Source organism: Centruroides sculpturatus, unplaced genomic scaffold, assembly GCF_000671375.1.
Source record: "Centruroides sculpturatus isolate CEXI.00-Female unplaced genomic scaffold, Cexi_2.0 scaffold1042, whole genome shotgun sequence".
In the NCBI taxonomy this organism is placed as follows: domain Eukaryota; kingdom Metazoa; phylum Arthropoda; class Arachnida; order Scorpiones; family Buthidae; genus Centruroides; species Centruroides sculpturatus.
Window position 1 is genome coordinate 66,224 of NW_019385274.1, and position 15,302 is coordinate 81,525.

At 30.9% G+C, this 15,302-nt stretch overlaps 1 protein-coding gene and 1 pseudogene across 1 annotated transcript in view; one reads left to right on the plus strand and one right to left on the minus strand.

The window, feature by feature from the left end:
- Positions 1-4,527: 4,527 nt before the first annotated feature.
- LOC111637041 lies at positions 4,528-7,048 on the minus strand (annotated as a pseudogene).
- Positions 7,049-8,961: 1,913 nt separating this feature from the next.
- Positions 8,962-15,302, plus strand: part of LOC111637035 — a 14,083-nt gene continuing 7,742 nt past the window's right edge. Inside the window, exons 1-2 of the mRNA XM_023382443.1 lie at positions 8,962-9,109; positions 14,069-14,161. Of these exons, the coding sequence (XP_023238211.1) occupies positions 14,096-14,161 (66 nt within the window). The 5' untranslated portion in view covers positions 8,962-9,109; positions 14,069-14,095. The remainder of the gene's footprint in view (positions 9,110-14,068; positions 14,162-15,302) is intronic.

Below are 15,302 nucleotides of genomic sequence, written 5' to 3' on the forward strand. Positions count from 1 at the left end.
GCGAGAATATAACATATATTTTTTGATTAAATATTAATTTGAGAAATTTAAAGATATAGTGTGAAGACATCGAACATTTTCAGCACTCAGCCGGTATTTGTAAATGTATCTTTGCATTCTGTTAAAGCACGTTCCTTTCATTAATTAGAAACAGAATGTCTTATATACCTAATCGATTATATATTTGTGATATAAATATGATGGCTAAAAAATAATTTAAAAATCTTATATAACTTTTGTTTCTTTAATTTTTTAACACGCAAATTAAAAAATCACAAAAGGTACCAATAATTACGATATAAAAACTGTTGTGGTTGATGGAAAATAAAGAGCAAAAGAATATGGCGGTTCTTTAATATATATCGATTTCAATCAAGCGTAAAAAATTCTTCTGAGAAATCAAGAAACATCATTATGGCATTAAAACTTGTCAATTAAAATTGTTAAGTGCATTTTCTGCAGTGTACATTGGCGCAGTATTTTTACTGTCTATTTCTTAATAAGAATTAGGATTGCTATACGTCCTACAATTACGATAGATGTCTTATTTCCTATGTGAAAGCGTAATTGTCCTACTTTATGTTCAAAAATTAAATCATTTTAAATATATTAAAAAGAGACATAAACAACATTCAGTTAATTTCTGTATACCGTGTTTCCCCGAAAATAAGACATCCGCAGAAAATAAGACCTAGCACAGATTTTGCTCAATTGCGAAATATAAGACCTCCCCCTGAAAGTAAGACCTAGCGAAGTTTTTTTTAGTCGTAACGGTCATCGACAGATGGTTGAAAGTGGCCGTTGGCTTTTTGAAAGTACAGCCACTGATTGGTCAGCAGACAATTACGCCACACGGCATGATTTGCATAAGGCTATGGCTTGGGAATCACAGATTTGCATAACGTTACGGCTGATGATGGCTAATTGGTCGGCCGGGAATCACGCCACATGACATTTGCATAGTGCTACGGTCCAGTAAGCACTAATTGGTCAGCGAGTCCGATGTTGACGCTATAAAAAGGCGACAGTTCGACACACCGGATATACGTCATTCTCGTCTAAGTTTGACTTGGAATTTTTTTGTTCAATAATAATTGTGAATTCTTCTTCCTGGAAAAAATAAGACATTCTCTGAAAATAAGACCTAGCGCATTTTTCAGAGCAAAAATTAATATAAGACACTGTCTTATTTTCGGGGAAACACGGTAGAACGATCTCTCTCATTTGTTTCGATAGCACATAACGATGTGTCCCGCTGGCAATAATTGATCTCCTATAAAATCTTGTCAGGCACCTAATGTAGTACTGTAATTTTTAAGTTTGTTAGTCTTTCATTTACTAAAACTACAATAGAGAATTGAATTACACATTTATTTCCTAGCTCAATGATGCGCAAACTATTTTCATTTCCGATCCCCCCATTTTGTGTAAAATTTGCCGTGACTCCTGGATAGACAATCGACATTTTTTTAATCGTCAACGTAGTTAAATTCTTTCTGGTATTTGCACTTATGTTTTTGCTTTGTTAGAGGTCTGAATAAAACACATAATTTCATGAAACATTAGTTTTTATTGATGTATAAATATTTATTTAATAAAAAATATTTTACATCATAAGAATTCAATGTGAGGTATGCTATTTTAATTTTATAAATAATATAATTTCATTTCACTATTTTACTGGTACATAATACTTGTTGAAGAAAAGCCTTATATTTTTTTATTGTCAAATAAATTTCTTTCAATTTCTGGTGGTCGCGACCCACGGTTTGCGCACCACTATCCTAAATAACCTACATTTGAATGCCGTGATAATTGGGTACAAATGGATATAATAATTTCTACTTTTTACCTGTTCTGGCAATGAAAACTGTCGTAAATGGTTTAGCAATTTTGATTTGTGGTTTCTTATTAAAGACTCGGTTTGCTATTTAGGCACCTACCTACTTGCCTGTTTACTGAAGATTAAGTATATTTACTTAATAGCGAGGTTGCGGCCGAAGTTTTCATCTGTAAAACGTGAACGTCGAACGTCAAGCGCCGCTTACAAGATTGCGGCGCTCGACGTTCACGTTTTACAGTTGAAAACTTCGGCCGCAACCTCTCTAATCTTAACTAAATCTCAAATCTCCAAAAATATAAAGGTTCTATTTAACTGTAAAATAACTAGCATGATGAATTCTAAAAAATTCATATAAAACTGATACTATGTAATAAAATTTGTTAATTACTGTTAATTAGATATGGAACATACTTGTTTTACAAAGAAATACAAATATTATGCTCAAATTCAAATTTCATTTCAGGTCTCCAAAATGTGGAGCGGAGACTAATAATTTTTAATAGCGAAATGCGGAAAATATATTAAATCGCGCAAGACTTTTTGAATCTGGCATTCTCTCTAAAATACAACTAGCGTGGAATCTAAACAAGAGATTCACAGGATTCAAAATACAGTAATTACATATTTAAGTCAGCTTAGCAAGCACTCTGGGAAACAGGGATCGAATTCGGATGAGCAACTCCACGGGAATTTTTCATGGGCGATCTGTCCAGGATATGTCGAACTCCGTCTCTTCCGTTGTAGACCTGGCCGAACCCACAATAGGCATGAAAAAACTCTTAATTCCCATAGGGCGAATAAAAACAAAAATAATTTGTTTTTCTGTAATAAGATTTACCTTTATTTTTACTTTTTTAATTTAACGATTTCAATTAATGTCGGTCCAAAGAAGAAAATAACCCTTGATTAATAATGAAGTAGATTAAATTACAATTAAGGTTTTGTAATAGTGGTTCTTCAGCTATGAATATGGCATATGTTTTACACAATAAGACAAATCTCTCACATTTAATTTTATTTAATACTGAAGTAAATCAAACATTATTTAACACAAATAGACATGGTATTTTCAATTTCTTCTTGTAATTCTATTTTTTGAGGATTTTTCTGCTAGCGGACCAAAGTTTAATGTAATTTTATTTTTTATGCAATTGTTTCACTACAAAATTCAAGTTTATTATGTTTTAGTCGTTTAATTTAATTATTTTTTCTCAATATCCGCCGTTTTGTGGCGAAATTTTTTAGCAATATGACAACGGTTGAAATAGAGTAAATGTCCGAATAATACAAGTCGCTTCGGCTAGTTATAGTCATTTAAAATGACTCGGGACAACAGCATAACAGTCTGTAAACTCGAGAAACACTGCCAATGAATGGTTCTGACAGGATCTACCTACCTCTATTAGTTACATAAACATGTCAACTCTAAGAAACAAACTTAAAAGTAAACAGTAAATGTTTTTGACCTCAACCACAAAATCAAATTTAAAATATATAATTTAATTAGGTTTCTGTTACTGGTTTTTTGTAACTTTCTTTCTTCAGTAACATATCACACAAGGATCTGTTGCATTTCCTTTAATAAAAACTATTGATACATAAACAACTGTTCCTTGTGTGGTATGTTATTGAAGAAAGAAAGCCACTAGCTTTTAATTCTTTAAAATATATAGTATATTAAGGAAAACTAATTAATTTATTGTAATTTAGATTATCCTAAAAAAAGTTTGTCTTCAATTTTAATCATGTTTCATATGTTAACTGTTACATTGTTAACTTATTAACTTCATTTGCAAAATTTTGTTTTGTTGGGTTTTTATGTTATTTTTAATCTTAACTATTACATGTGAAAAAATAATAATTCTATTAACATATTAAAAAAAAAAATTTTTTTTAACTTGCACATTTTTATTGCCAAATTTGCCAAAGATAAAAAGATGTGCTGGTTTAACAGTTTGATCAGATTGACAGTGAAGCATGAAAAAATAATAAAAAATACAATGTTTCTTTTTTAATAATAATTAATAAATTACAAATAATTAATAAATACAAATTTCCATATCATCTGATTCTATTAATTTACAAGAATGAATTCATGCATTCATCTTGTATAAAGTAGTTGAAATAATTGTAATAATGAAAAAATCTCAAGATTTATTTATACTGGTAGTTGTCATAGAGATAAACAATCTCTGTGGAAACCATAAATAAAATATTTTCTGGTACTAGCTAGAATTGACAATATTTAAAATTAAGCATTTATAAGAACGAATTTTCAAAATTGCATCAAAGTTCCATTAAAGCATAAATATAATTAAAGGAATTTTTGCAAATGTTTTTTCCTGAATAGAACATTAGTGTCATATTCAAGATTTTAAATGTTTAAAACAGCAAATATTAACAGAAAAACTAAATTCAATTTTGAAAAGATAATTTAATATTTAGCTTCATACTAATTCAAAATAAATATATTTTTAAAAATTTAATGATTTCAAGAGCCAATTTTAAAGTTGCTTTTGAAATAAAATAAAAATTACTTTATTACTTTGAATTTAAGATAATCATCTATAATAAAAGTACTTTTAGGAAAATATAAAAACGAATAAGTAAAGGTAAATGTAATTTAAAAGAATTTATAAAAATATAAAAGTATTATTTAACACGCTTAAAATGAACCATAGCAGAAAGTACTATAGAATTTTCATTAAACACAGACTGTAATATAAATTTCACTGTTTCATATAATCAAACTTTTCAAATATTGAAAATTATTTCACTAATAAAATCATTACAGTAAATAATTTTGAACAGTTGATATTCTTTTAAAAACCATCTATCTAAATCAGTGATTCCCAAAGTGGGTGCTATTGCCCCAGTGGGTGGTGAATAAATTTAGGGGGCAAAAAGAAGCAATTGGGCAGCAGGGGGCACTGGAAGCCCTTCCTGAACAATGACTATAGGCAAAAGTTGGGGTCACTGAAAACCTTTCCCTTTCCTCTGTTAAAACAAGTGAAAAGAAACATTGTATTTAATGGTTTCTGGATGTTGAGAACAACATACAATAAGGACACAAAGTGTGACGTTCATAGAAAAGTTTTTCTAAGAATATTTCCAAGACTTCCTCACACAAGAGAAAATGAACTAAGAGACATTGGATATAATTTTATGGAACCAAGGTGGTGGCTCGACAAAATTTGGGAATCACTGATATAAATGCTGAAATTTTTAAGGCTATATTTAGGCAAACTTAGTCAATGAAATGAAGGTTAAATATGTTTTATTAAAGAAATTTGATTAAAATACTATTGTTTAATATATTAAAATAATCATATTATTATGAATATTCAAAGTAATGCTAATTTCCACATATCCTTAGGTAATAAAAGATTAAAAAATAAAAATATTAATTAAATGAAAATTTTTTATTAATAGATTTTAAATTTATATCATTAAATGATGTTTTTTACTACAACAATAAAATTATTAAAAAAGTTTTTTCTTAAAATTACTACAATTTATATAAGTAAATAATTAATACAATTACAAACTGTTTGAAATAAAATTTACTGCTGAGCACTTCTTGCAATTTGCTCCTTTAAAATCATAATACTTTGTCGCTGTTCAGGAGGTAACATGGCAATTTGTTGATCAGACAATTGTAAAACTTGCATGATTAGAGCTGCTTTCTCCTGGTCTGGAGTTGAAAGTGATGTCTGTGCTGGTGCAGCAATGCGTGATCCAATAGGCTGTGTTGGTTGCACTGATGGTGATGAAACTGTTGTACCTGGCATAACTCCTCTGATGGGTGGCGAGGGTCTGTTTGGCATTCCCAATCCAGGAATTCCGGGTGTCAGAGGATGCGATGGTCTGGGCACTTCGAATCTAACTTGAGTTGGAGAAGCACCTCTGATTGCTGTTTCAAATGCACTTCTTTGATCAAATGCATTACCTCTGTTTCCTAATCTCGGATCAAAAGGAGTGGCATTTCCACCCATTCGATCCATGGGTGCGTTTCGAAATCGTGGATCAAAAGGAACACGACTGTCAGCCATATTCTGGGCAGGAGACAAATTTCGCAGATCTTGATCCACCAGTACCTGCCTCATGTCACGGTCTCCCAATGGTAGTTGACGCATATCACGATCTCCCAAAGTCTGCCTCATATCTCTGTCAGCTATGCCTCTAGAAATCATACGTGGATCGAAAATATCCGAAGGTTTGGTTTCGGGAATCTGAGGCACAGCTGGCTGCCTAGGAACTTCATTAACAATTCCAACAGGAGGCCTATCTCCAAGCAAAGATGTACGCAAAGCAGTAACAGGTCTACTAATCGGAACATTCAAATCGGGTGGCGTGTCCATTCCCAGACCGGGTATTGTTGTGGTAAATGGTTGTGAATTAACATTTGTAACTGTTGCAGACTGCTGAGGATTAAAGGAATTTGTTTGATTAGGTATCATGGTCTGAACACCAGACACCTCTGTTTTTGACACAGACTGCTGGACTTCACCATTCGGTGTAGTTAAAAGAGAAGGATTAATATTCTGCCTGTGCAAAACACTTAAAGCAACCTGTGGATCAATTATTCTCATAATAACTTGAGCCTGCAACAATGCATAAGCCAGTTGCGGATTCTGCAACAGCATATTACGAGCTTCGTTCGGATTGTTCTGAATACACATTTTCATCTGTTTCATCAATTCGTATAACTGTTCGGGTGGCAAACTAGACACTGCTTTAGATATAGCATCCGGTGCATCGTTTGGCTCTACTTCCGGACCGTAAGGACTTTCTGCAGGTGGTCCACCCAAGGAAGCCTGAAGATTTTTTAATTCTTCTTTACTTTTCTCGCTCGCAGCATTATCGACTCGCAGTGCTCTTCCATTAAGTTCGTAACCATTCAGATTTCTCATGGCACTCAAAGCCGTATCCTGATCTTTATATTCGCAGAAGCCATAACCTTTGGGCTTACCAGTTTCTCTATCGTAAACCAATCTGAAACTGACAACGGGTCCAACTTCGCAGAAAATGTCTTTCAATTGTTCTTCTGTAGCTTCGTAAGGTATATTACCCACGAAAACAGATCGCATAGAACGTTCTGCAGCCGATATAGCTCCTTGTATTGCTGCCATTATTTAAATTGTAATAAAATTAGACAAATCGCAGATAAACAAAAGAAATCTATAATTCTGAATACAGCGCCACCTCGCGTGTAACTTTTCTTCCGTGTTAAGAATACTTCATTTTATTATTATTTTTTTATTTTGGTTTAAAATTGATACTTTAAATATATATTTTGAAATGCATAATAATTAATTAGATTAATTAATTAATAAATTATAATAAAATATACAGATTTTTACAAAAACTTTTTTGATGAATTTTGAAAAGTTTCGAATACAAACTAACAATTATTACTGACATTTCGATTCAAACGCCGATTTTTATCCTTCATTCGTTCTTTCCAAACCAATTGCTAGTCAAATCGCTTCTAATTAATAAAAATGAAGCCGGTAGTATAACTTATCGATACCGAGGAATAAAAGCTCTCGCAATTATATTTTTGTTTTATTTGTTTGTGTAAATTCATACGCTTGAATAGAAGTGTTACTTTTAATTGGCTTCACAGTATCGCTATTCTGACCGACTGTATTTAATTAATAATCAACGAACCTCAAAAGTAATTCAGGTTATCAGTTATCATAAATTTAATTTTTCAATTAACCAATGATAATTAAACTTTAAAAATTAAGTAATGACAGTAAGTTGTCATGAAAGCAGGGCTGTGGAGTCGGTGTCGGAGTCGGAGTCGTGGAGTTTTGGTGTTTTAGCCGGAGTCGGAGTCGGAGTCGTCAAAAAATCCGCCGACTCCGACTCCTTTTTACTTACCAACTTGTTATGTATATAAAACGGAAAAGTATTGGAATCGTATCAAATTTGACCCTCCAAGTTTTTTTTTTTTTTTATAAATCTACACTTTTGGAGACCTTCCGAACCTCTCAAAAAAGTCAATAAAAGGGGGAAAATTGCGTGTGTGTGTGTTGGCGTCTAATTTGTTTAATTTCTTTATTTTCTGTTCTGAGATATTAAACAATATCTCAAAATAAGTAAAGTTTAAGAAACGAAATGTGGCACTGTAACTTGCATATAAAGGGGCATTAATACTATTAAATTTTGGTTCTTAATTAAAGGTCGACAGGGTGAAGACATAAAAGTGGTCATGTGTCATATCTCTTAATGAATATTTTACTCGTTATTAGCGTTCAAAATTTAAAAAAATAAAATAAAACTCGTCTTTACTCTCAAAATAAGTTTTTTTTTTTGTCATTTTATAATAGTACAGTAAAACCGTTAAGATGTTCTTGTCTAAGATGTGAGAATGTGTATGGGGACACGATTTAATTCAACCACCTTGACGCTTAATAACTAACTCCTGTGTTAAACCATCTGACTCCGATTCTGACCACTTTGACCACAGAAATTATTAGGCTTCAAACAGGGTGAACAAAATCATGCCCCCACACATCTAGAAAAAACTTCGAATCTTTTGCTTAATTAACTCGAAATTTCAAGGTGTTCTGAGTCCAAAAATGTAAAAATTTGGGAGGGATCATTTTTTTTACCGAGCGCTACACTTTATTATATATCCTCTGTTAAAACAACCGGAAAAGTAAAAATTATCGAATACATATTTATATATTACTTAGAGGAGTCTTTTAGCTTTGAAATAAAAAGTTTCTACGTTCTATCTTTATTAGAACTCTATTTATTGAATCTTTTATTCCGAGGTCACGTGATGACATCAGAATTTTCGGGTCTCTTTCGGTAACAAGTCCGCCCCTGGTCGGAGTCGGAGGCGGAGTCAGTAGATTTTTACGCGACTCCACAGCCCTGCATGAAAGTAGCAACTGATATACTTTTTTCATATTCAGTCACAAATATATTTTTTGGTATATAAAATTAATATTTTAAAATTAAAGTTTTATTAGGATTTTATCTCATTTAATAATATTTGTTGTGAATAAGAACAATAATATAATTAAAAATTTTATATTTAACATGTCTTGTTTATTACAAAAAAGATTTTTGGCGAAGTTGATCATTCTAGCTGCCGACAGATGTCGCTGCATAACGCGGACATTTTCAAATTTACTTGAACATTCGTCGTATGTAAAGAAGTTATTTTTCGAGTAAACAAATAATTTCCTCGTGTTATAAGTAAAATATAATTTATTATTAATTAAAAAATGTTTAGATATTGAAGAAGTAAGTAAATTATCTTTTAATTTTGAATTCTATGTGATAGATTTTGAATTTAGCCTTGTAGTTTACAGTGTATTACGGTCAAACTCTACTCTCAAGGCCGCACAGTGGGGATCCTAACCTAACCTATTCTAATAAATTACCAATAATTTGGTAATTTATTAGAATTACCAAATTATTGCTAATTTATTAGAATAGGTTAGGTTAGAACGTGGGTCCTCACTGCAGCCACGACGTGCACGTAGGTAAAGTTTAACCTGTATTACATTAGGTTGGTAGCAAGTTCAATCAGAACAGTAAATAAGACGAAAATTGGAAGTTTGTGTGTTTATATATGTATAGTAACATATATATTACTGACAATAGGGAGATAAGAATTGCATATCAATAGTGATGTATAATTGATTTCAAAATTCTCTGATCCAACTTATGGATCAAGGAATTTGAAATCAATTAAGATGACACATTTGGTGGGAGAAAGACAGTTTTGTATATTACCTGATTTTAGAGACAAGTCAGAGATGACCAGGAGTGTTATCAATTAGGAGGATGACTTTTATTGGATGTTTCTTTTTCTTCAGTTCTTCCTTTATATATTTATGATATATGATACAAATGATATTTCCATGATACAAATTTATCATGGAACCACAGAGAGAAAATTTCTGAGTCCATACGCGCTTTCTTTTGAACATGATAATCTGGTAGTGTACTCGTCTTGTCATGCTGAAAACATCGTGGCTGTTGGGCTTTTCTAATAACCAGGAGAGAAAGTTTATGACTCGCATCAGTGTTACAACACACCATTAGTATGATGTGTTGTTTTTGTTATTTATATCCACAAACTTCCTTTGTGCTTGGCAGCAAGGGTTTTTGAAGGGAGCATTTTGAAAATGAGATCAGTTTTATCATCATTATATACATTAAATAACTACTCACCACACCACACTAACTTAAAAAATTACGCACACGGAACCAATTTACGGTGTGATAACATCGAAAAATATTGAAAAAACTAACATTTTCGAACCCCTTCTGGGCTCTGCATCAGATTCTAACTGTTTTTAGTTAAATTTCCATCTAAAAACTGTTAGAACCTGTTGCAGAGCCCAGAAAGGGTTCAAAAACGTTCGTTTTTTTATATTTTTCGATGTTATCACACCATAAATTGGTTCCATGTGCGTAATTTTTTTTTATCATTATATACTGCAGCAGGAGTTAGTTCTTCCTTTATCATGTTCTCTAGCTTCTTTTTAAACTTTTCCACATCTTTTTCATTTACTGATCCACTTTCCCCAGTGACTGATAGCTGCTGCACACTGTTTTTTAGAGATGCCAAGAATATTCGGCTACTATTCGGTATTCCGCCTATTCGGCTACTTTTTTTAATATTCGGTATTCGGCCGAATACCAAATACCAAATCATGAAAAAAAACCGCACATATTACTCAAAAACGTATTTATTTTAATCATAAATTATGACATTTAATACTTAAAATCTATCAGTGGTAAGTTGTAATGAATGAAAACAATTTTTTCAGCATTTGTAGATAGCAAACGATTGCACTTTTCCTCATAAACTATACCTGCTTCTGAAAATAGCCTCTCACTATATATGCTATTGCTGGGAGATGATAGATAAATCTTAGCAAATTCTGTCAGGCTTGGATACTGTTTTGCATTTGCTGACCACCACTTGTAAAGGTCTGCCATCCGATCTAGGCGAACAGTTTTCATGTAAAGTGATACAGTGATATTTTTTAGTAATAATTAGTAATGCAATTTGATGTAACAATGAACAAATAATTCATGTTGTGACATGATCTACTCGCAAATAAAACAAATGTGCCCGCAGTGTCGCTACTGCACCCACCGCAATGTATCAGGTCGTAACATATCACCTGCGAAATGTACACATATTTTGCCGAACATTCGGCCGCCGAATATTCGGCGCTTTGGCCAAGAGCGTAGCCGAATGTTCGGTATTCGGTATTCAGCAAAATCACTATTCATGGCATCACTAGTGTTTTTCCTTCCAGTTCCTTGCTTACTATAAACAGTTTACTGCTTTAGTATTTAAAATGTCTACTCTGAAGTATTTTATTAACAGGAGTTATTATAATGACGTCTTTGTTCAGTGAAATTTAAGAAAGCCTATCAGAAAAAAATGGTCTTTATTTTTCACCTGTACACTTTTTACATGATATTGAGTTTCGGACTAGTTCGTCCCTCATCAGCAGGTTTACATTCAATTTTTTCTAAAACAAATCATTAAAAATCAATATAAATTTATAAAATTCTGACAATAAAAACCAACAATACCCAGTTATATTAAATTACTTAGTTTTTTGACTTTCAAATACTTAAAAATCAAAATTATTATACTTATTATATTTCCAGATACCTGTATATAATAGTAAACATAAATTACATTATTAAAGTATAGTTTAAACAAATTTACAACTTACATATTGTATTCTCACTGTTACTTGAACCATTATCATATTACTAGATGCTTTCTCTTATATACCTCCTTCCTTTTCGTTCCTTCTGTTGATGAATTTAATCCATGATTGGTGGATTTCTCTTCCCATATGATTGTTCAGTCTGTCCTTTTGTTTTGCTATGTAAATGTATTTGTATAATTCCCTTTTGAAATTTTTTTTTTTTTCTTTAATTTTACAGTACTCAAATCTATTTTACATCCTGTTGTATTGCAGTGTTCTGCTACTGATGAATTTGCATAATTATTTTTAATCGCTCTAATATGTTCTTTTAAATGTATTTTCAATTTTCTTTTTGTTTCTCCTATATATGTTTTCTGTTGTTCACAATTGCAATTAAATGAATATATCACACCTTTTTCTTCTGTAATTTCATATTTTTTATCATTTCTATAAAATAAATATTTTTTGGTTAAATCTGTTTTTCTGGTATTAAATTTATTTTACTAGCAATTACTTTTTTAACTTTCGAATATATATCAATTGTACAAACTATTTTTCTTTATCAAATTGTTTTTTCGGCTGTTCTTCATTTTCTATTTACTGCTGCTAAGTTTATTGTTAAACACCATAGCTTTTTCTTTGATTGTTAAACACTTCATTAAAATCTTACAATTAGAAGCTTTTGCATTGTAATTCTAAATGGCTATTAATTTCATTGTGAGCGCTGACAGGTTTAAAAATTCACCACTAGAGTTTGGGAGAATTCCAGATGGTTTCAGAAATTTCTGACAGAAATTGTACAAACTAGTTCAGCTTCTGTTATTCAACTAGTTTGTATTTTACTTTCTCTGACAGATGGTTATTGTAATGATACTCTTTTGTCTTTGTACTACTGAAGAGCTTATTATAAATATTGATATTGTAAAAATGAGGGCATTTTAAAATTTAGAATCTATATATATAACCCATTCAAAGTGTCTGTCTGTCCCGTAACCGTTTGATAACGGACACTAGAGGCGCCCCTATCGTGTGTCATATTTCAAACATTCAAATTAACAATTTTAATTCTTATTTAAATTAACAATATAAATTATTATTATTCATTTGGCCCATAAATTATTATTTGGTCAATATAACAATATAAATAATTCAGTATATTTGTAATAGGAATTTATTATTTCGGGGGCTTATATCTCGCGAAGGATCGCGAGTAGGGGTATGGTTCCTTTGACTTTATTGTTCGCACGGGCTACAGTTTGGGGGGGGTCGCCACCTCTTCATTCGGAGGGTAAATCTTACCATTGGGACTTTAACAGAGCTGTACAGCATATTGATAGGAACAAAAAAGTCAAAGGAACCGTGCCTCATGGAAATTTGTAAAGAACGCCCACTAGTTTTTATATAAGTGATGCCTCAGACACTCCAAATGGGTTCCCTAGACTCCCAAGATCACTAAATGGGAAAGACTGTATTAGATAAATTAGTAATATATTAAAAATTTATAATCCAATTGATCATGAATCTGTTTTAAATCTTGATGTTATTCTTAAAATTTATTAAATAATACATAATATGATTGTAATGGTTAAAAATTTCATTCATTTGGTAGCCTGTAATTAAAGCTTTATTAAAGATTATTTTATTTGACAACTTTTATTTTTATTTGTGTAATATAAAAAGTGTTTTTTAAAGTTTGCTAAAAATATATGAAATTTTTTTGCAAAAATAAAAAAAGAATTTATAGTTTTGAAAAGAAAACATGGTTAAAATTTATTTCAAATAAAAGTTACAAATATTCTGAGTTTTAAACCATTTTGTAAATGGAATCTTAAAATTATTTTAAAAGTAGTTTGATATTATAATAACATATCAATAAGAGGAAAATATTAAAATGCATGGAAATTATTCACATTTTTAATTTTACATTTAATATATGAAAATATTTCAATGTAAGCCTGCAAATGCAAACTGCAAATGTATAAAAGTTTGATATTAATCTCATATTAAATTCAGCTTTTTCAATTAAACAAAAAATTCCTTTATTTTTCTTTAATTTTCAATTTAGAAAAATAAAGAATAGTAGTTAAATGATAATTCTTTAATATCTAGACCAGTGGTTTCCATCCTTTTTTACTTGCATACCTCTTGGCATCCCATTTTTGCTAAGTTTAATTTGTGTGTTCATCAAACAGTGACACCTTGGTCAATTATACAGTGCTGTACAATTACATTTAAAAAAATTTTTTAAATTGAAAGTTGTGAGAAAGAACACAGATAAATATAATAAAAATATAGTTGTTTTATTTAAAATGTAGTATCGAGTGCTGTGATGTTGCCAAAGGCCTTAATGCAGAATAGAATATTCTTATAATATATCCACCATTATTAATTTTTTTGTGTGCATCCTAAACCACCAAGCACATACTGTATCCCCTGTTGGAAATTACTGATCTAGGTTAATGTAATTTAAAAATTGATCTGATACTTTCAATGATACTTAAATTTTTATTTTCAGAAAAATGCTTACATAACTAATAAAATCATGGAAGACAAAATATTAAGTTGTATCAAGCAAGCAAAGATACATTCTTTATCTACAGATATAAAGGTAATATTGAAAACTGCAAATGTAAATTACAATTTTATAAATTCAAAAAATAATTTTGAATATAGGAACTGTCTTTATTTTTGACAATGTTTTCAAACTCTGCATTCAGTTTTCAGTTCTAAACAGATTATGATGAATTAATTGAAATTATTTAAAACTGCCAAAACAACCAGTTTTTCCTTTATTTAAAGAAAAATGCTTTAAAAGTTTTTACCTTATTACTTATTTTTTAATATTATTTTATGTTTGTTGTTATTTATACTCTTGTTCAACATCAAAATTTAACAATTTCTTGTTTGAGTATTTAAGCTTAAAGACATTCGGAATTTATATCTTTTTGAAAGTGATCAGCAAATAAAAAATACTTCTTTTCAATGACTGGAACTAAATATTGAGCACAGTCAACTAAACCTTTAATTTCCAGTAATGAAAATTTTAAAGTCAATTTCACATTAAAATTTTCATTACTGGAAGTTAAAGATTTCGTTAATTGTGCTTAGTGATCAGTAAAATATTTTGAAATGTTTTTGCTTAAATAAAGCAGAGAATTTAGTTAATTTAGCATTTTATGTTATTTAAGTTATGGAATCTGTATACCAGTACAGTAGACCCCCCTATAACGCTTAGATACGTTCCACGCTAATCTAATTTTACGTTGTAGGAATAGAGAGGTTGAGGCGCATGTTTTAAACGTGTAAACGTGTACGTGTGACGTTCGGCACCGCTTTCCCGTAAGCCTAAAAGTTTGACGATGGTGTTTGGAATGTCGAGCGTGATTCCACCGACTATCCAAACACCATTGTCAAACTTTTAGGCTTACGGGAAAGCGGCGCCGAACGTCACACGTACACGTTTACACGTTTAAAACATGCGCCTCAACCTCTCTATTCCTACAACGTAAAATTAGATTAGCGTGGAACGTATCTAAGCGTTATAGGGGGGTCTACTGTACTGGTATACAGATTCCATAACTTAAATAACATAAAATGCTAAATTAACTAAATTCTCTGCTTTATTTAAGCAAAAACATTTCAAAATATTTTACTGATCACTAAGCACAATTAACGAAATCTTTAACTTCCAGTAATGAAAATTTTAATGTGAAATTGACTTTAAAATTTTCATTACTGGAAATTAAAGG